The following is a 20,804-nucleotide window of genomic DNA, read 5'->3' as shown; positions in this document are numbered from 1 at the left end:
AGGGACCTGCCTTCCTCAGCCCCCCTTTCTTTTTGGGGGAAAGACCCTCCCATGCCAGACCAGCTCAGCCAAGGGAGGAGGAGGAGGAGGAAAAGCACCTTTGTAGAAGATGTGGCCAGGCTGGAGGTGGCTGAGCCCGGCCCCACGCCCGGCAGTGCAGGATGTTGCCCAGACAGGTCTGTGGAGCCACAGCTCTGCCTCTGCCTCGGCAGCCCCAGCCCCACTTTCATCTCCCCAGGCTTTCATCTCGTGTTTACTTGCTCCTGAGCTGCAGCTGCAGTGCTGCAGGGAGCAGGCAGCTGTGAGCCCTGGGGCTGAGCCCCCAGGGCTGAGCACCCCAAACTGCTGCCCCAGTGCTGAGCACCACAAGCTGAGCCCACAGGGCTGAGCACCCCAAACTGCTGCCCCAGTGCTGAGCACCACAAGCTGAGCCCCCAGGGCTGAGCTCACCCAAACTGCTGCCCCAGTGCTGAGCACCACAAGCTGAGCCCCCAGGGCTGAGCTCACCCAAACTGAGCCCCCTGAGCTGAGCCCAGCCTCACCACGGGACTTAGTCTTGATCAGGACCTCTGGGCACTTTCACTGCTCATCCCCCTGGCACAGGCTGGGTGCAGAGGGATCACAAAGGCTGTGCTGAGAACCCAGAGAACAGCTTTGCAGATCTGCACTGCAGGGCCTGGGCTGAGCAGGTAGAGTGCCCAGGGCTCCAGCAGCCTCCCCTCTGCAGGGCTGATCCCTTCCCAAAAAGCACAGATGGCATCTGCCCTGGAGCTGGCAGCACAGAGGGGGCTGTGGCTGCCGTATGTTCTGAGGGAAATGCTCCTTTCCTGTGCTTCAGAGCAGGGTCTCCTGCTGCTCCCAGGAAGCCATGGCTCGTTCTGATCCTCCCCTGCTGGGCTTCTCCATCCCCTGAACCCTCAGGAGCTTCAGGGCCCCATGAATCTGGATTTAGGATCCTGCCAACAACATCCGTTTGTCACAGATGAGTGATTTAGGGTCACTCAAAGAGTCACTGTCAACCAAGGGAGGTTAGATTTTAATATGAATCTATGAAAGTGTGATTTAACAGGGTACAATAATGAGGTTCCCTCTGGTACTTCCTACATGGATGTAAAAGACTAAGGAAAATCAAGTTGGAATCGAGCTGAAATGATTTACTCTGAGACTGAGGATGTAAAAGGGTAAGAGAGACCCTTCTGTGGAGTACAAGGTTCAGACAAGACCCCCCTGCTTCCTAAATTCCTGATGGACCTTAGGGACAGCCCACATCCAGTCTTAGTCTCAGATTTGGACAGTGGTTCACATATGAAGGAATTAAATACATGGATTTCATTGGTGTTAATTCAGGGTGCTGTCAGGAACTCACCAAGGAGCTGTTCCAAGTAAGGGTCTCAGTCTCATCCCAAACCCTGAGATGTGTCCCACCTGCAGAGGAGATGACAGATGTGCAGTCCAGCTGCAGATTAGGGGGAGCTCAAACTGGGCTTATCCAAAGATGTGTTGTTGGTGGAAAGGTCTCTGTTGCTTGAGGCACAGCTTGAGAGGTGTCCCTGTTCCAGGACCCCCTGGCACAGCCACACTGCCAGGCAGGGAGAGCTCGAGGCACCCACTGGTGCCTTGCTGGCAGGGGGATGGGGTGAAGCTGGCTCACAGGGAAAAGTGCAGGGGGCTCCTTGTACCCACAACTTTCATTGTTCCTTGATAAATAAGTCTTGGAAAAGCCACCTGCTCTCCACGTGTTAATCCCACACAAGGTTCTGAACTCACAAGCATCGATGCTCCCTGGGGCACTCTGCTCCTCCTGGGTTTCCTGGACTTCTTGGCCTGGCTCTGGCCTTTTCCCCTGCTGGATCCCAGTCCAGACCATTGCTGGGTTGGTGGAAGGGTTGATCACATCCATCATGAATCTCATCAGGGTTTGCTTAGAGTGGGAAGCTGGGAAGTGGGGGCAGCCTTTGCAGGGACCCTTGGAAAGCAGCCAAGGGGGACCAGGGGCTCCTATGGCACCTGTGGCTGTGTGTCTGTGGGGTCTGTGCCAGAGCCACGTCCTGCTGGGTGAGGACAGGGGTGTCCCCACCTGCCACCACCTCCCTGGGCAGCATTGCTGGGGCTGTGCTGTGACAGAAAGATGTCCTTACACTGCCTGGCCCTGCTCCTCCAGCCCTGGGCACTGTCCCAGAGACAGCAGGGGACACATGGACTGTGTTCCCATCCCCAGGAGGTGCTGCCTCATTCATGCACCTTTTGAGTTGGGGAAACAGGAGCACAGGTGGCACAGGACATGTCCCTGCACAGCTCTGCTGTCACACTCAGCCCCCCACACCCTCTGTTGAGGGCAGTGCCTCTGTCCCTCATCCCTGCACGGGCAGTGGACGCTTTCCAAGCTCTGAAATGTGTTTTTTGTTTGTTCTGTGTTCCCTGGACAGCTGATGCCTCTGGAGCCAGATTCCCCAGGGTCCCTGGCAGCCCCCCAGCCCTGATCCGTGCCCTCCTCCTCCCGGGCAGGACCCTGGGTTTGCTCAGCTCCAGTTTTGGGCTCCATGGAGGAGGTGACAGCCGTTGTGGGACAAGGGAACAGTCACCAGCATGGCACGTGCTCCCTCTGCCTTGTATGGCACAGGCCAGGCCGGGAGCCAGCAGCTCCAGGAACATGGGCAGGACCTGGAATGCTTCTGGGAAAATGCTGGAGCCAGGAGGACATGTCCCATCCCTGGTGACACTGATACCCAGGGCACCTGCTGCTCGGGCCCCACGGGGATGGCAGCTCCCTCCTCACCAGGAGAAGGGGCCCCAGGATCGTTTTTGGTCCTGGTGAACAAATCCCTGCTAACCTCAGAGGCTGCCAGCACTGACAGGGTGTAACAGGGTGTACAGGCCCTGCTGTGGTTTCAGTGCCCTTTCCAAGGAAGCAGGGGGGAATTTTTTGATGGTTTGGGAGTTTTTCTGCTCCTTCTAAGAAAATGTGCAACGTGCCAGCCTGCACCTCTTCCTGCCACGTCCCTGGGCTTCCCCAGAGTGACCCAGCTGCAGGGGGTCAGGGCTGCTGCTGCAGACTTCCCCCTTCCCAGGGAATTGGGAGGGTGGAGGAAGGTGAAAAGAGCCCGGGGTGTTTGAAGTCCTCCTGGAAATGCTTTTCCCATTTGCTGCTCTCCGCTAAGACAGGACTCCCACTGTGGCACAGCAGGAGCCCTGTCCCTGCCCTTCTCCCACCAACCCCAAAAGCTCCTGCAGCTCCTGCTCCTTCTTTTGGGGGCTGCAGAGATTTGAGATTTCCCTCCTGGAGGATTTGATCCATCTTCCCAGTAGATCCCTGGGCCAAGCCCCATCCCAATCCCACCATCTCCATGTCCTTGTCCCCTGGGTTTTGGCTGGTGTGGGGTGTCAGGGACTGGGGGCTGGGGGAGGGAGGATGTTCCCACTGAGCTGGCACCTCCCTTGTAGGACTTTTTGGGGGTGAAACCACCCCAGGTGTGTTTGTACCCTCCCTCAGAACACACTCCCCTGCAGCTTCCATGCTGGGCTCCAGCTACTCTCTCCCCTTATGGCACCTCTTCCAGCTGGGGAAACTGAGGAACACCACCACCATCCCCCTGCTGGTGACCCCTCTCACTCTGCCTGTCCCCCTGCTGTCCCCTGGGACACTCTGGGCAGCTCTGCTGGGGGCTCCTGGGCAGGGGGCAGCCCTGAAATGGGGGGGTAAAGCCAAGCAGGGCTCACCCCAGCCCTGTCCCTGCAGCAGATGGGGACTGAGGGACCAGGGCCGGGTCCCTGGGAGAGCCCCAGGGTGGCAGGGGGGGACTTGGGGTGCACTGGAGGCCTGGCAGGAGCTGCCAAAACTTCCCAGTGGCTTCAAGGTGAGGGGGAAATGGAGGATCCACCAGCACAGGAAACAGCCCGGCCATGAGCCCGTGTGTGCCCTGGGCATGGGGGAGGGGTGTCCCCTGTGTCCCTCCTGTCCCCGTGTCCCTCCCATCCCTCCTGTCCCACCCCAGCGCCAGGAGTGTCAAACCTCCGATTTCTGCCCAGCAGGAAATTCCAGGTTTTTTGCAGGATTTTTTCATTTGACTCACAGCCAGGCTTCCAAATCCTCCTGCTTCCAGGGCCGGGAAGCTGGGCCCTCCTTGGGCCGGGGAAGTAACACACACGGAAAAAAAAAAAAAAAAAAAAAAAAAGTTTTATTTATTTTCCTTCCAAGGCAGAGCAGTGGGGTGGGAGGGGAAGCCCTGCACAGCCCCGAGCAGCGCCTGCCCACACTGGGGCACATCCAGAGGGGTGGGCAGCCACCCCTGAGTGGCTCAGGGCACAGCGGGTGACAGGGTGGCCGCGATGCCTCCGGCCCCTGCCGCTCCCTCTGCTCCTGGCCAACAATAGCCGCCTTCCGGCACAGCCCCGCTCACTTTCCTGTTTTCCCTCGGCCCGTCTTGGAGCGTGGGGCTCCAACAGCTCCTGGAGACCCCACAAGATGGTGGGTCCTGGTGCGGGGACAGGTGACACCGTGGGGACACAGCAGGGGGCTCACCATGATCCTGGGCAGAACTGGGACATGGGGAATTCGCTGCTCTTGGCACCCCTGGGGCACTGGATGTGATCAGGAGCAGAGAGGGGGCTCAGATGTATCGAAATTTGTGTTTCCCTGAAAAAAACATTAGGAAGGCCTGAGTTGTGCTCTGTGAGCTGCCAGTGCTGGCCCTTTCCACGGTCCACAGGCACGTGTGTCCCACAGCAGGAGCCACCAGTACAGGGACCTGGGGGCAGGCTGGGCCCAGGGGGGTATTTTGGGGATTTTGGCTGCACCCTGTGCCCAGCAGGAGAGGGAGAGCCCTGGTCCTGTGGGGGAAACACGGGTGGTGCACTGGGATGGACACATGCAGGCACAAAACTACACCTCGTCACCTGTAGGCGTGTGTGTGTGCTCATGCAAACACCCCCTGGCCATGCTCTGGCCTTGCACACACGTGTGTGCTTTTGTGCACTTTCCCTGGCAGCCAATTCCACAGGGACCAGCACGGGGAAGGGGAGCCTTGGGAAGAGGAGCCTTGGGAAGAGGAGCCTGTGCCGGTGTCCCTGTGCCCAGAACTGTTGCCACACGGGGCTGGAAACCTCCCCTTGAGTGTGCACTGAGGGTGTGTGACCAGCACAGGGGGCAAACACGCCAAGGTCACGCCAGGGCCACACGGGGAGCGGGGTGGACACTGAGCACACACCAGGCGTGCACAGAGGGCACGGTGACATGTGGGGACACGCAGGGGACACGTGGGGGACACACAGGGGACATGACAGTAACGTGACACGCAGCCAGCACGTGGCACACGTGGCACACACGGTGAACACGCTGCCACTGCCCCAGCTTACACACCCCAGGGAACCCCCGGGGTTGGGTGAGCCCCCAGCCCGGCCCTGGGTGTCCCCCCACGCCAGGCACCCCTGGTGGCCCCAGGGCTGTGGGCCCGGCTGTGCTGCCCTGTCACTCCCATGACCTATGTGGTGGTGGGCCTGATCTGGGGATGTGTGGCTCCTCCCCAGCGGGGGAAGAGACCGTCCCTGTCCCCCTGAGGACCCCCCAGCAGTGGGGGCACCACCACTCACCCCCCCAAACCGGATTAACGGGGGAGCCCTCATGAGCTGCACCAACAAACAAAGGCCCGGGCAGGGCCAGGCCGGTGTGAGGGACGCAGGAGGAGCCATGAGGGCCCGGAAAAGCAGGAATGTGGCAGGTTTGGAGGGGGGGGCCAGGAGCCCACCCTGGGGACCCCACGTCGGTCAGCACCGGGATTTGGGGCGATGCACATTCCCCCAAACAGCCCCTGCAGCGGGGGAGAGGAGGGGGGGGCAGAGCGGGGCCGGGGGCTGCGGCAATGGGGGGGTGGTGGTGCCCATGGCTGAGGGGGCTCTGGGGGTGCCGATGGCGGTGAGGGGGGGGTCCGGGGGTGCCGATGGAGAGGGGAAAGGTCCAAGGGTGTTGATAACAGTGAGGGGAGGTCTGAGCGTAGCGATGGCCGTGGGGGGGTTCCGGGGGTGCCAATAGGGGGGGGTTCCAGGGGTTGCAATGGCTGAGGGGGGCCTGGGAGTGCCGTGACAGTGAGGGGCGTCCAGGGGGGGCGATATCGGCGAGGGGGGATCCGGGGGTGCCGATGATGGTGGCGAGGGGGGTCTGGAGGTGCCGATAGTGGCCGGGGGCCGGGTCCGGGGGTACCGATGGTGATGGGAGGGGCCGGGGGTGCCGGTGGCAGTGACGAGGGGGGGCTGGAGGTGCCGATGGCAATAATGGCGGGAGTCCAGGGGTGGCGATGGCGGCGCCGGGGGTTCCAGGGGTGTCGAGAGTGCTGAGGGGGCTCCGGGGGGTGCCGGTGACAGTGCCGGGGGGGGGATCCGGGGCTGCCGTGATGGAGCCAGGGCGGTCGGGGGTGCCGGTGTCGGGGGGGTCCGGCGGTGCCGGTGTCGGTGTCGGGGGCTCTGGGGGTGCCGTGGCTGTCACACGGGAGTCCGGGGGTGCCGATGGTTGTGACAAGGGGGTCCGGGGTGCCGTGGCGGTGACGGGGGGCTCCGGGGGTGCCGTGGTAGAGACAGGGGGCTCCGGAGGTGTCGGTGACGGGGGGGTCCGGGGCTGTCGATGGTTGTGACAAGGGGGTCTGGGGGTGCCGGTGTCGGTGACGGGGGGTCCGGGGTGCCGTGGCTGTCACACGGGAGTCTGGGGGTGCCGATGGTTGTGACAAGGGGGTCCGGGGATGCCGTGGCAGCGGCGGGCGCAGCCAATGCGCGGGGCGGGCGGTGAAGTCACCGCGGTGCCGCAGCCGTCGGCCCCGGCGCAGCCGCTGCGCGCGCCGAGCGCGTCTGCTCCGAGCCCCCGCTGGCGTCACACGGCGCGGGGGGGACAGGACGGGACAGGACGGGACAGGACAGTCGCACACACGCGTGGGGAGGGGCTCCCACGGGGTCACCGCGCCGGGAGGGGGGTCCTGCTCCCCACAGCCACTGGGGACAGAGGGACGTGACCCCTGCTCTGCCCCCCCACCGGTGCAGGCCGGGCTGAGCTCTGCCCCACTCGTGACCTGAGTGGGCTGGGGGGCTCAGGGGGCCCCCCTCCCCTGCCACCAGGTCCTGAACACGGATCCGGAGTGTCCTTGTCCCGGTGCAGGGGGGTCCCCAAGAGGTGTCCCTGTCCCTATCCCTGTGCCCAAGCGTTTCTGAAGGGGAGGGGGGAATTGAGGTGCCTGGGGGGGGGGCATTGTCCCCTAAAATGGTGCAGGGGGGTCTGAAGGATGCGGGGGTTGCCCTCCCCCACCCCTGCACCCTCAGTGGGTGCAATCTGGGGGGGACTGGGGGTGCCCCTGTGGCTGGGGGCAGCACAGGGGGGGTGGCAAAGGGGTGCAGCACAGGGGGTGCCAGGTATGGGGGTGCAGGGACCCTTCCAAGGAGTGTCCCCAGCCTCCCCCACAGCACAGGAGGGTGCCGGGGGGGGGTCCCGGTCCCCGGAGCAGCACAGAGGCTGCCCCGGTGCAGCGAGGGGGGTACCCGAGGGGGGTGCGGTGTCCCCAGATGGAATCCGGGGGGGTGAGGTCCCGGGTGGGTGCCCGAGAGGGGGTGTGGGTGGTCCCGGGGGGCGTTTGGGGTGTCCCCCTTAGGGAGGCTGTTTCCCCAGTGAGTGCCCGGGGGGGTCTTTGTGTCTCCAGGAGGAATTGGGGTGTCCGGGGGGGCTGTTTGCGTGTCCGGGGGGGTGTTTGTGTCCGGGGGGCGGGGGCGCTGTTGCTGTCCCTGTGCCCGGGGCTCTGGGGTGTCCCGGGGGGGGTTGTTTGTTTGTGTGCCCGGGTGTGGGGGGGCACTGTGTCCCCGGGGGGGGGGGGTACGATTGTGTCCCGGTGAGTGCCCGGGAGGGGTGTTTGTGTCCCCGGGGAGTGTCGGGGGGGTTCTGTGACCCTGGCCGGGGGTGTTTGTGTGCCCGGGGTGGCCGCTCGTGTCCCCGGCGGGGTGTCCCCGTCCCGGGGCGGCCGGGGGGGTGTCGGCGGCCCGGGGGCGGGGCGGGGCGGGGCCGCGGCCGTGCCTATAAAGGCGGCGGGGGCGGGGGCGGCGCGTCCCCCCCCGGCGGCGGCGGAGCGGCGCGGAGCGGAGCGGGCGGCGGTGCGGGCTGCGGTACCACCAGCAGCGGCGGCTCTGCGGGGCCGCGCCGGTGAGCGCCGGCCCGGGGGGCTCGGGGGCGGAACCGGGCAGGATCGGGGGGGCCGCAACCGCCTGACCCCCCCCCCCTCATCTCCCCGCAGGTCTCGGCCACCCCCGGACTCCCCTCCGGCTCTGCCCGTCCCTCCGCCTCCCTCCCCCCATCCCCTTTTTTTTTTTATTTTGCCGCCCCCCCTCATTTCTCCCAGCAACGCCGCCCCCCGCCCCCCCCCGCAGCAAGATGGTGCAGAAGAAATCAGAGATCCCGGGATTCCACCGCTCCTTCAAGGTAAGGGGCCGCTCCCCGCCCCTACCGGGATGCTCTGGGGGGCTCCGGGGCCGGGCTGCCGGCAGGGCCGGGCTGCGCCCGCATCGCTGCCTCCCCTGCCCGGGAACGGAGGGGGCCCGGCCGCTTCCTGCCCCACCCCCGAAACCCCCAAACTGAGGAGCTCCGGGGGCGCTGCCCCCAAACCGTGCGGGGGGACCCCCCTGTCCCCCCGTGCCGGAGGTCGCGGTGCTCCCGGGGGTTGGCTCAGTGTCTCCCCCCATGCCTCGGGTGGGCGCTGGGATGCTGCAGCTCCCGCGGGGATCCCCCGTGGGTGCCTTGGCTGCACTTTCCCCCCGCCCAGCTGCACCCCCTCGTCCTGGTCCGGCTGCGATGTGGGGGTGGTTTCAGGGCTCCCCAGACCCGGCCCGATTGGACCGTGCGAGGCTCGATCGCGCCCGCCCCGGGATGCCCTGGGCACCCCAAACCCGGGCCCGTCACCCCCCCCCCCGGTCCCACCTGCCGCTGTCACCTCGGGGGGTGCGGGGGGTCCCTGTGGCCCCGCTCCCTTCGCTTCTCCCCTTCCCGAGCCGCTCCTGGCTGTGGCTTGCGGGGTTCTTTGTTCGGTTTCTCTCCAGCTCCGGGGTGCGGGAGGGTCCCCCTAACCCCCTCCTGGTGGTGACCCCCGCTCCCGCTCGGGCGGCCTCTGGCCGGGGTTTGTGTCCCCCCGCGGTGGCTGGGGATGGAGGCGGGGGGGCACCTCGGCTGTGCTGATGGAGCCCGTGCGCAGCCTCCCATCCCCCAGACCTTTGTGTGGCAGTGCTGCGGCAGCTGGCAGGGCCCCCTGGCCCCCTACTGCCCCCCCAGTGCCCCCCTGTGCTTCCCCTGCCCTCCCGTACACCCCGTGCCTCTCCCGGAGGCCCCGACCCCCCCATCCTGCCGGGGCTCGTCCCGGGGGGGCAGCAGCTGCGGGGCGATGCTGCGCTCCCCAAATCCAGGTTTTGAGGGGGAGGAGAGCTGGGAAAATGCAGCACGGGAGAGTTTTGGTCCCGGAGATCCAAAGTGGTGGTTGGTGGGGGGGGTGATCCTGCCCCCCGTTCCCCTGGGGACCCCCGGCCCCCCCAGGGCTGCAGTAAACAGGCGCCTTCTGGGTGTTTCTGCCGGTGGCCGGGGTTGGCCGTGCTGGGGCTGGCAGCCGGCCCGGGCACCGGGCGGGTTTGGGAACGCCGCTGGAGCTGCCACCTCCACCCAAACAGATTTCATAATCCTGGGGAGGAGGGGGCCCTTTTGCCCCTAGCACTGCCCCATCCCACGGGTGGCTCAGGGGAGCAGGAAGCAGAGGGTCCCCATGTCCCTTTGGGTGCCACTGGGGTTCAGCATGGGGGAAGGAGCAGGTCCATGCCCTCCATGGATCCCAGGGTGCAGGAGGGTTTGGAGTGAGGCCTGATCCTGCCGGGTCGGGGGTGTCCTGCAGCCCAGTGGACACGATGTCCATGGAGCAGGCTCTGGCCTCTGTGACCTTGCAGGGAGCTGGGAGGACATGGAGGGGTGGCTCTGGAGCCTGTCTTGCCCTGTGACTTCTCTTCCTCCCCCTCCTACCTCACTGTGGTTCAGGTTTGGGTGGAGATTTGGGGTTGGGTTGGTGTGGGCGGCTGCGGTCCCTCTCATCATCCCCCATGTGCTGGCCTGGGGCTGGCTGGAGGAGTGACCCTGCAGCACCATCCCCATCAGGAGATGTGGTCAAAGCCTTCCTCCTCATCCTCTGGAGCTCTGCCGTGTCCCACCATTGGCTGGTGACCTGCACCATGGGGTAGTGAGCAGAATGTGTCCCAGGAGCTGCTGGAGCATGCTGGGCTCAGGGTGGCAGCTGGTGGTGGCTGATCCAGCAGCTGCCACCTCAGTCCTGCTCTTGGCTCCCACAGGGGCAAAACCCTTTCGACCTGGAGTTCGACCAGTCCAACCACCTGGAGCCCGTCTTCAACTTCGAGTGCCCGCCCCGTCCCGGTGAGTCGCCAGGGGCTCCCTCCCTGCGTGGCCTCTCCCATCCTGCCCCTGGGATCTGGGCCCTGAGGGCTTTGGGGGCAGCCCTGGCGGTGCTGGGGGAGCTGTGGGTGGACAGGGATGGCTGACACTGCTGGCTTTGCTCTGGCACAGACATGCCTTCAAGTCAACCCATCGACATCCCTGATGCCAAGAAAAGGAACAAGAAGAAGAAGCGCTGCAGAGCCACCGACAGCTTCTCGGGCAGGTTCGAAGGTGAGTGGGGCTGCTCAGGGACCCCAGGGGCTGCCCTTGGCCTGGGGCAAGGCTGGGCCCTCCTGGTATCCCCAGGCTGTGTGCAGTGGGGCCAGCAGCTCAGGTGACCTCTCCCCTGGCAGATGTTTACCAGCTGCAGGAGGAGGTGCTGGGAGAAGGGGCCCACGCCAGAGTCCAGTCCTGCGTGAACCTCATCACCAACAAGGAGTATGCGGTGAAGGTAAAGCTGCCCTCCTCCCACCCTCTACCTCAGTTTCCATCCTGCCCTCCACTCCTGGGGCTCTCCCAGCTCCCAGGACCATCCTGTGCTGGCCCAGGACTGCAGTTCTATGGGCTGGAGGGAAGGGAGAGGGGTGGGGATGCAGCAGTGCTGGGCTGTGGTGGTGGCACATCGACCTCTGCCACCACCCAGCTCGGGCTCCTCGGTGACCTCCTTCAGCCACACTCCTCTCTCTGTCAATGAGGGCAGGCCAGAGACTAAATGAACACTTGGGATGTGTCTGGGGACTTGGGGCAGGGTGGTGCTGGTAGGATGGTGGTCTCCTGTTCACTCTAGGAAGGTTTCTCTCATGCGGGTGCTGGAGGAGGTTGGCACGAGCTTTTGGGGTCAGCATGGTGGTCCCGTGGCCCTGCACCCCACAGATTCTGAGCCATGGCAGAGGGGCTCTGGGATGGGCCCTGTGTCAAAAAGCAGCCAAATGCCAGGGGAGCTTTGCCTCCCCCATCGCTCCGTGGGGGCCTTTGGGTGCCCCAGAGGAGAAGCCGAGGCAGCAGGGAGGGCTGTGCTGCTGGAGTGCTCTGTGTGCCCCAAAGGGCAGTGACAGCACCCATCCATCTGCCCTCCCCACCGTGTGGGGTGTCCCCCTGTCCGCCCTTGGCACGGGCAGCGAGCCCCGCCTTGCCAGCACCCAGTGGGGCATAGGGCCCTTCGCTGCTCCAGCGTCACATGGAGCTCTGCTGGCCCCGGCCCCGGAGGGAGCGGCTTGGCACGGCCGCTGCCGCTTGGCACCGGCGCCGGGAACAGCCTGTTCTGCTCCGGAGCCCCGCCCGGCCCCGCGGCTCCCCGCGCCCGAGGGGCAGCGGTGCCCCGGCCCCTCCCTGGCAGCGCTCAGCCTCCCCTCTTTGCCTTCCAGATCATCGAAAAGCGCCTGGGACACATCCGGAGCAGGGTTTTCCGGGAGGTGGAGATGCTCTATCAGTGCCAGGGACACAGGTACGGGGGGCATCCCCCACGGTGGGCACCGGGAGTGGGCTGGGAGCTGATGATTGGGTCACAGCCAGCCCGCCCTCTGCCCCACGCTCCCTGCCCCTGAGCCCGCTGGCCGGTGGAGCATCCCCAGGGGACATTCGGTGGTTTGCCATGACGGCAGGGCCTCGGTGGCCAAGTTGGAGCCGAGCCGAGCCCCTGCTGTGTGTGGGGCGGGCCAGGAGGGGCTGGGAGCAATTAGGGAGGAGCGAGCCGGGCGCTGCAAGCCCCTCTCCCTCCTGGAATTCGGCCAGGGGGGCCCTGGCCGTGTGGTTTCAATCACTGCAAGCCCAGTTTTCCCATCCCACATCCCTCCCGGGGTCCTGTGCTGGATGGGGCTGGGGGGGGACCCCAGGAGGTGTTTGGGGGGATGCTGGACTGATGCCATGGTCCCTGCAGAAATGTGCTGGAGCTGATTGAGTTCTTCGAGGAGGAGGAGAGGTTTTACCTGGTGTTTGAGAAGATGAGGGGAGGTGAGTGCAGCCCCAGGGTGGGGGGAACTGGGGCAGCAGGACCCCCACGAACCCCAGCTCTGCTCTCACCTGGCCACAGGCTCCATCCTGACCCACATCCACCGGAGACGCCACTTCAACGAGCTGGAGGCCAGCGTGGTGGTGCAGGATATCGCCAGCGCCCTGCACTTTCTGCACAACAAAGGTGAGCTGGGACGCCCCAGGTGCCACCAAGGACACCCTGGGGTGTGCTGGGCCCTCCCGGGGGTGTCACTGCCTCCCCTCATCCTCCTGCCCAGGGGACAGTGCCCGTCCCAGCACGCAGGGTCAGGCCCAGCTGCATCACAAGGCTTTTTGTGGTGCAGATCCTGTTCCTCCAGTTTGGTTGGGATTTGCGGCCAGCAGCAAATTTTGCCTTTTGCCAGGGCGCAGGCAGTGATTTGGGGTGGGGAGGGGAGGGGTCCTTGTGCCACCCCCAGACTTTACACTATAGCAGTTCTTGTAGGAGGGGGATTTTTACCCTCATTGGCTCTTTTGCCCCCAGGGATTGCACACAGGGATCTGAAACCAGAAAATATCCTGTGTGAGAGCCCAGACCAGGTGAGCGGGGAGCAGCCAGGGTGGGTGCAGGGTGTGCTGCCTGGGGGGGGTGGGCACATTGGGGTGATTCCTCAGGTGGGGGGTGCAGGAGGGTCCTGCCAGGGACACACACACACATGCCAGGTCCTGCCAGGGACACATCCATACACACACCAAGTCCTGCCAGGGACACACACACCCCATATGCCACAGCACAGCGTGGTGTGAAGCTTGACACAACCTGGCATTGAGCAGCTGTGGCCTGAAAACATGGCTGTGGTCCCCGGGGGCTGCCGGCTGTGGTTCCTGCAGGATGCCAGGGGGGTCACCGACCACTCCTTCCCCTCTCTCCCCAGGTCTCCCCAGTGAAGATCTGCGACTTTGACCTGGGAAGTGGCATCAAACTGAACGGCGACTGCTCCCCCATCTCCACTCCGGAGCTGCTCACCCCGGTAAGCGTGCGAGCCCCCCTCCATTGTGGGGTCCCCGGGCACCCCCCAGCTGCCCTGCAGCCTCCAGGAGCAGGGCTATATGCACGGACACCCCCCTGCTCGTCGCTGCTGTCGCTGATGCAGCGTGTCCCCCGTCCCCCCCCCGCCGTGGCAGGCGAGATGCGGTTACATAACGCGGGGGGGCCGGGGGCTGGCGCAGCGCCCGGGCTGCCGTGAGCCTTAGCAACAGCCCGAGCGCTCGCCGAGCCTGCCGGGAGAACTGGGTCAGCACCGGGCTGGGGGGCCGCGGTTCCCCGGCTCGTGGGCGAGGGAGAGGGGCCGAGCCTGTGCGGCGCGGGGTGGGCAGCCCGAGAGCTGCCGGGTGTCCCCGTGTCGCGCAGATGCCATCTCCCGCAGAAAGCCGCGCTGCCCTTATCGCCAGCCGCAGGTGCCCCCTGCGGGGTATCGCCCTGCACCCCGGATTCTGGGGTGCGAACGTGCCGGGGAGGGCGGAGCCGAGCCCGTGCTGGGTGCACAACAGCCAGGACACCCCAGCCCCCTCCTTCCTCCGCGTCCGCCTCCTCCCGGGGCGGATCCGAGCTCCTGGGGTGTCCCGAGTTTCCCCATTCTCAGCCGGGATCGGGCTGGGGGGTTGTTTTCCTGCGGTGGCATCAGCTGCTGGGGCCGGCCCCTCGTCTGGAGGCCTCTCTCGTTACGGGGCGATTATCTGCTGGCTGCAGCTCTTTTCTGCCCTGGTCACGGGGCCTGTGTGGGCTGCGGGTCATGTGCTGGAAAGCCCCAGAGTCCCTGGAGCGATAGGGGAATGGGGCCGCTGGCTCTGCCTCTCCCTGCACAGGGTTAACTCCTCCCGCCCCGGATCCTGCGCGGCAGCTCCGCCCGTGCCGGCCCGGGGAGCAGGAGCAGGCACAGCAGGCTCGTCCCACCGTGTCCCGTGGCCGCTCCCCGGCGCTGGGGCTGTCCCGCCGAGCCGGTTGGGTGGTGACAATGCTGTGGGTCCTGTGGGTCCGGCTGTGCTGCACCGTAGGGGTTGCACCCTTTAGGCTTTTTTTTTTTTTTCCTTCGGGGTGGCAGCTGCTGTTGGGTGACCCCAGAGAGGCGGATCTGTGGCATCCTCTGCGGTGGGAAACCCAGCAGGGCGATGTGGCAGGAGCAAACCTGGGGAGCACCTTCCATTCAGAGGTGCAGCCCCGGAGATCTGGCAGGACCCTCCCAGTCCCCCCTGCCCTGTCTGTCCCCACCCCTGGGGCTCACCCCCTGCCCTGTCTGTCCCCACCCTGGGGCTCACCCTGCCTGTCCCCACAGTGTGGCTCAGCCGAGTACATGGCCCCGGAGGTGGTGGAAGCCTTCAACGAGGAAGCCTCAATCTACGACAAGCGCTGTGACCTGTGGAGCCTGGGTGTCATCCTGTACATCATGCTCAGCGGGTACCCCCCCTTTGTGGGCCACTGCGGCTCTGACTGTGGCTGGGACCGGGGTGAGGCGTGCCACACCTGCCAGGTGAGTGGGGGACCCCAGCAGCGCCCAAACCCACCCCCAGTTTGGCTGCAGCGCTCCTGGCTGAGGCCTTGTTCTTTCTCCCCTTGCTCAGAACATGCTCTTTGAGAGCATCCAGGAGGGGAAGTATGAGTTTCCTGACAAGGACTGGGCACACATCTCCTTTGGAGCCAAAGACCTCATTTCCAAGCTGCTGGTGAGAGATGCCAAGAAGCGGCTCAGCGCAGCCCAGGTCCTGGAGCACCCCTGGGTGCAGGGGGTGAGTGTTGATGTCCCCTCCCCACTCTCTGCTCCCAAAATCCAGGGTGGGGAACATCTGTCTGCACAACCCTGGCTCTGACTGGCTGCATTTTGTTGCAGTGTGCCCCGGACAATACCCTGCCAACCCCCATCATCCTGCAGAGGTGAGTGGGCTCCAGCCCCCTGAATCCTGACTCCACTCCTCAGCACTACTGTCTGTTCCTTCTGCTTTTTGGGGGCTCTGCCACGACTCTGTGTCTGGGCAGCCCTGCCACTTTGGGTTTGATTTTTGGTGTCTGAGCAGTCTGGCATGGCCAGCATGTGAGGAGGGACACCTGGATATTTGATCCCAACCTCCCTCCAGCCCCCCACACCCCAGCTGAGCCCGTGCCTCCCCTGCAGGAACAGCAGTGCCAAAGAGCTCACCTCCTTTGCTGCCGAGGCCATCGCTGTCAACCGCCAGCTGACACGGCATGACGAGGACGAGGAGGAAGAGGCGGAGGAGGAAGCACGACCCATCATCATCAAAGCTACCTCACGGGCCATGCAGCTCTCCCCCCCCTCTGAGTCCAAGCTGGCCAAGCGGCGGCAGAAGAGCAGCCTGGCCAAGGCAGTGGCCTCTGGGCAGCACCTGGTGGCCCCGCTGGTCCTGGTGGCCGACCAAGCCTGAGTGGTGCCCCTCACACCTGCTGTACCCCATGTCCCCCCTTCTCCTCCTTTCTTTCTTCCCCTTTCCCTCCCTGACCCCACCGTTTCTGGCTAGTGACAAGATCAGGACTCGTCCCTGTGGCTGGTTTCCAAGGTTTTGCTGATCTTGTAGGTCTGGGGGTGGGAGGGTTTAAGATCTTTTTTTTTTTAAAGGTATAAAATCAAGTGTGAGGTTGCTTCACCCAGGGCACACTCAAGGACATCTGACAGACACACGGACTTTTGTTTCCCAGCTCTTGGTTTCTCCTCTGACATTTTCCCCCTCCCTGACACCAAAGGACTCTTTGTATCCGCGGCTGCTTTGACGATTTCAGCTCATTTCATACTGTGAACAAAAGACCCTCGGTCGCATTTTCAACAACGGGAGTTGTGTTTTAACCTCGTCCCTCCCCTCGGAGCTGCAGGTTTCTCTCCTTGTTGGGGTAGATCCCACAAAAACCCCTTCCTAGGGGTCTGGGAGGCACCTCCCAGCTGTGGGAGGTGTGGGGAGCCCCTGTGTCCTGTTCTTGGGGGTGTCCCCAGCTCAGCTCCAGGGGGACACAGTGCAGGGAACAGCTCGGGCTGGGGAGAGACGGTGCCAGCAAGGGAGCAGTGCCCATCCCACCTTCTCTCCTCGGCATCCTGCTTCCAGAATAAGCTATTCACCTCTTTTCTTTTTGCCTTTTTTTTTCCCCTTTCCTTTTTAATTACTGTTGGTTTTAAACTGCCAGCTGTGCTTCTCTACAGGGCACAGAGAGATGTCTTCCTTTCCTCCCACGCTCCGGCTGGCGGCTCCCTGGGGATGCATGGGTGCTCTTGTGCCAGGTCAGGTGTTGCACCCCGGGTTTTGGAAGGGCTGGTGGCTGTGCCCCTGGAGGAGGTGCATGGGGGATGAGGTGTTCAGGGTGGCCAGAGCAACCAGAAACACTCTCTGGGAATTGTGTGCTCTGTGGAAAGCAAGGACCCCCTTACAGAGCATCAGGACCTGCTGCAGGACAGTGAGACCTGCCGTGGCTTCAGGCTGGCCCCGAGGCTGCCGTGGCAGGAGGGTCAGGGGGCACAGAGGGTGCCCAATGCCCCAGGGGTGCCAGTGGGTGAGCAGTCAGGCTGGTGGCAGCACCCAAAGGCCAGGGCACGGGGGAGCAGCCTGGGGACAGCTCGGGATGTGGGGCTGGAAGGTTTGGGGTCAGAGCAGCAGGGTGTTCAGCAGGGAGAGCCAGTGTGGGTGGTCATGCACGTGCATCCCTGCTCACGTGTGTTCAGCCATGCATGGCGTTGTCCTTTCCTTGGAGTTTGCTTCGGGGGGGAAGGACTCGGGATGCTGAGTTGGGGCGAGGCCCTTGGTTGGTTTCTGGGTCTGTCCAGGGGAGCTCAGGGCCAGACCAGCCTCCAGATCCCCCTGGCACCCCCTGCTCCCTGCCACAGGCACTGCTTGGGGTTGTGCCACCAAGCTGTGCCTGCTGCCAGCCCCCATCCCGCTGGGAGGGCAGTGCCCCCTTCACAGCCTCCTCCTGTCCTTTCTGACTCAGTGCTTTGAGCTTTATATTTTGCAAAAGCAGCCTCGGCCCATCGTGTGCACAGGTGAGGGTTTGGGAGCTCTGAGCTGGGGAACAGACTTCCCTGGGTCTTCAGCTGAAGACAGTTGCTGTCTCTGGAAAAAAAAAAAAGAAAAGAAAGTTCTCCTTTTTATTTTAAGACTGCTGACAGCAATACTATGCAATATATGTTGTTTTTTGTTTCAGGGAGGTGTGTGTGTTATCTTGGGAGATGATGATCTCGGGTGTTGATGGAGTTTAGGGCAGGGGCCATCTTCTCTCACCCTTCCCAGCCTTTCTGCTGACCCAGGGGGCTGGGGAGGGTGACTCCATCCCCATCCCACCCCCAAAACTGCCTCGCACTTGTGATCTCCCTCTCCCCTGTGTGTCCCCAGTCCCACTGTGCTGGGTGGGGAGGAGCAAGGCAGTGGTGAGGGGAGACCCTCCCCGCAGGCACCAGGACACCCTGGAGAGGCCTCCTTTAACAGGAAGAAAAAAAAATCCATCTTGATTGTACGTTGTTACTTTTTATAGCTTATTTTGTTTTATCAGTTGTAGATAATTCCTTGTTGTCTTATATTAAGAAATACTTGAATGATGTACAGTACGCGATGCCTTGAGCTGGTATTGTGAAGCTATCGATGCTGCACGCTGCAGCCTTTTTTTAAAAAACAAAAAAATCATGGGAAGGGGATGGCAGGGGGATGTCTCCAAAATTTATCTGTCCCCCATGCTGCTTTTGTTGGCAAACTGAGTTTCCCCTTTTCCCCCACGCATAAGAGCGATCTCTTTTATATCTCTAAATATAAAGTACACCACACACTCTGGGGAAGGCCTGGGTGACCCTGCCTGTGTCCCGTGGGTGTCCTCGGCCGGGGATGTGCAGCCAGAAGATGCTGTGGGAGTTTGTGGGACTTGGAGGATGTGCTGGGAGCATCTGAGCTCGGCCTGGGCTCGGCTTTGCATTTTGGGTAGGGTTTGGTGTGGACCCGGCGCTCCTGGCGTGGTACTGGGGGGTGCCCCAAGGCCAGGTCTGTGCATTGGTAGAGAATCTTTAAATGCCTCTATGGACTGGAAAACCTCCAGCCTGGCTGGTGGCAGTGCTGGGCACCCACAGGTGCCCTGGCAGGGCAGGCATGGCTGGGGACACCCTTGTGCCAGGGCCAGACGTCCCCTCCCCGCTGCCAGCGCCTCTTCTGGGGCGGTTTCCAGACAGATGCTCCCGTGGTCCAGCACCAGCGACCCCCTCTCGCCAGCACCCTTCCTCCTCCTCTTCCTCTTTCCAAACTTTCCCCCCCATAGAGCATCTATCTTGGAAACCAACTTCAAAAATATTTTTTTTTTAAGCTGGAAATGTTAAGTGTTTTTGCTTCCTCCCCTTCCCCCCCACCCTTCCTCCAGCCAACTAACTCGACTTAGAACTGGTTAGAAATGTTTACTGTGAAGCTAACTCTTTTTTATCAAACCAGGAGAAACTTTCTCCACTTTACAATTGATGAAGACTGCCAAAGCTGGTTCAACAAGAGTCACGTTAACGCACTGTTGGTTTGTGCAACAGCTGCCTCTGCTCAGGGGCTGGCTGGGAAATAAAATAAAATATTAAAAAAAAAAAAAAAAAAGGACAAAAAAACAAAAACAAAAAAAGGAAAAAAAAAACAAACACACAAAAAGAAGCACTTTACTGTATGTACCAGGTGATCTGATACAGCTGAATTGAAGTTTTCCTTTATAACAATTGTTGATGCCAGAATTTTGTATTCTGTTTTGTAAGAATTTAATAAAAATGCATTGAGACCTATATGCTGGGCAGGTGGCTGTGGTAGGTGGGGCTTGTTGGATGAGGGGTTTGGGGAATTGGGTGGCTCTCTGTGCAGGGGCTCCTCTCCCCATAATCCTTCCCAGCCCACTTGTTCCTTCCCAGCCTGCTGCTGGCCCAGGGGGCTGGGATGTGGCTGGGGTGGGAGGCCAGGAATAGGGGCTGGCAGAGGCTCAGGCCCTGACTCACTTTTCCCAGCGGATGGTGTGATCCTCTCAATCCCAATGGGAGCTGGAGGTCATGGGGCAGGGCTCTGCTCCCTGCCAGCTGCACCCAGCGGCCTTGGGACTGCCCTGCCACCCCCAGAGACACTCCTGGCACATCCTCCCCACCCCTCCATGGGTCAGGGGCCAGAGGGGGCCACTGAGGCAAGAGGAAAGTGTGGTGGGATAGGGAAGGCAGTGGGGACTGGAGGCTGGGGATCAGGGTGTGGGAAAAAGGCTGTAGAGGGGCTGCTGAGCTTTCTTACATGGACAAGGCAAGACCTTGTGGCATTTAAAATAAAAATTTAAAATCCTGACTTCTCCTGCCCTGCTGCTATGCTGGGGGATGGAGCTGGATCCCTCTGGATGCCATTGCCACGGTGCTGCTGCCCTGGCAGAACCCCATCCATGGCACCCCAGGTTTGGGGAATGGGCTGTGGGCTCTGCCATGGAGCAGCTGCTGCTCCCAGCTGTGAGCTGAGACAGCCCCACTGCAACACTGCTGAGGATCCAGGCTCACTGCTGGGTAAATGCTGCAGCTGCTTCTTGCAGCATCTGGATCAGGACAGGATGGCCCCAGAAGTGTCCCTTCCCTGGCTGTTCCAGGATGGCATGTGCTGAGAACAGAGCTGGGGTTCCCTCCATGCTGAGGATGAGGAGCATGTCCCATCCCATGGTGCTGTTCCAGCCTCTGTTGAACAAAACCATTGCTCCCTCCTGGGCCTGGGGCCACCAGCTGGTGACCCTGGACATTTTAGGAGCATCCAGTTCTTGGCTCTTCTTCCTCTCTTGCATGTTGTTTCACCATCATTGGGCCCTCAGCTGTGTGCTTCAGAAATCTTTCCTCTCCTGCCCTTTGCTCAAGAGGTGCTCAAAAGGATCCAGCTGGATCCCAGACAGGTGTGTCAAAGGCAGCTTTGCTGCAGATGCTGGTTTAACTTTAAATCTCTGAAATTCCTTTACATGGTCCCTCTTCTCCCCTTTCCCCAGTTTCCCCAACCCCAGAAAGTGCCTGGCAGTTGGAAACCATTCCTGAGCACGTGCAGAGAAGGGCAGCTCTGAAAATAACCCAGCACTGGGTTAAAATAACCTGTGCTGCTCTGGTGCTTGAGCATCAGCCCAAAATAGGCTCTGCTGGGATAAGGGCGCTATAAATACCCTGGTGTGGATTTGCAGTGGAGAAAAGCCCCCAACTGCAGCAGGAGCAGTGCCCACGCTGGCCCAGAGGGAAGGGGCCACTGCAGAGCCCCAGGGTGGCCTGGCTGACGTAGGGGGTCAGCCAGGCTTTGGGTGATGTGGTGGCTTTGTGCCAGCCTGCCTGGCTTCAGCATCTAATGGAGCCAGCAGGTCATGGTCGGATCTGAGTGGCCGCAGCACTGGTGGGGTCACATCTGCCTTCAGCCCAGGGCCCTGAGGCAACTGGGCAGG

General features: G+C 62.6%; 2 protein-coding genes across 2 annotated transcripts; one reads left to right on the top strand and one right to left on the bottom strand.

Annotated features, from left to right (window-relative positions):
• Positions 1-5,158: 5,158 nt before the first annotated feature.
• LOC136567110 (uncharacterized) lies at positions 5,159-7,226 on the bottom strand. The gene is made up of 3 exons (XM_066566618.1): positions 7,212-7,226; positions 5,742-6,673; positions 5,159-5,192 (listed from the first exon to the last, which is right to left on the bottom strand). Exons 1-3 carry the CDS (start codon positions 7,224-7,226, stop codon positions 5,159-5,161), a joined length of 981 nt encoding a protein of 326 aa, XP_066422715.1.
• Positions 7,227-8,357: 1,131 nt separating this feature from the next.
• On the top strand, positions 8,358-19,155 carry MKNK2 (MAPK interacting serine/threonine kinase 2). The gene is made up of 13 exons (XM_066566197.1): positions 8,358-8,440; positions 10,339-10,420; positions 10,571-10,672; positions 10,795-10,892; positions 11,806-11,885; positions 12,318-12,391; positions 12,471-12,575; positions 12,915-12,970; positions 13,306-13,401; positions 14,704-14,898; positions 14,990-15,154; positions 15,256-15,299; positions 15,538-19,155. The coding sequence occupies exons 1-13, from the start codon at positions 8,393-8,395 to the stop codon at positions 15,803-15,805; spliced, it is 1,413 nt and encodes a 470-aa protein (XP_066422294.1). The 5' UTR covers positions 8,358-8,392; the 3' UTR covers positions 15,806-19,155.
• Positions 19,156-20,804: the final 1,649 nt, after the last annotated feature.

Source organism: Molothrus aeneus, chromosome 27, assembly GCF_037042795.1.
Source record: "Molothrus aeneus isolate 106 chromosome 27, BPBGC_Maene_1.0, whole genome shotgun sequence".
Taxonomy (NCBI): domain Eukaryota; kingdom Metazoa; phylum Chordata; class Aves; order Passeriformes; family Icteridae; genus Molothrus; species Molothrus aeneus.
This window is presented reverse-complemented; position numbering and strand designations above follow the sequence as displayed.

Excerpts from the sequence above, each read along its gene's own strand:
- MKNK2 (XM_066566197.1), top strand. The coding sequence starts at position 8,393 with ATGGTGCAGAAGAAATCAGAGATCCCGGGATTCCACCGCTCCTTCAAG. Across the intron at positions 11,886-12,317 it reads TATCAGTGCCAGGGACACAG|AAATGTGCTGGAGCTGATTG; the intron begins GTACGGGGGGCA and ends TGGTCCCTGCAG. Across the intron at positions 15,155-15,255 it reads AGCACCCCTGGGTGCAGGGG|TGTGCCCCGGACAATACCCT; the intron begins GTGAGTGTTGAT and ends ATTTTGTTGCAG.
- LOC136567110 (XM_066566618.1), bottom strand. Across the intron at positions 5,193-5,741 it reads ACCGACGTGGGGTCCCCAGG|TGTCCACCCCGCTCCCCGTG; the intron begins GTGGGCTCCTGG and ends GTGTGTGCTCAG.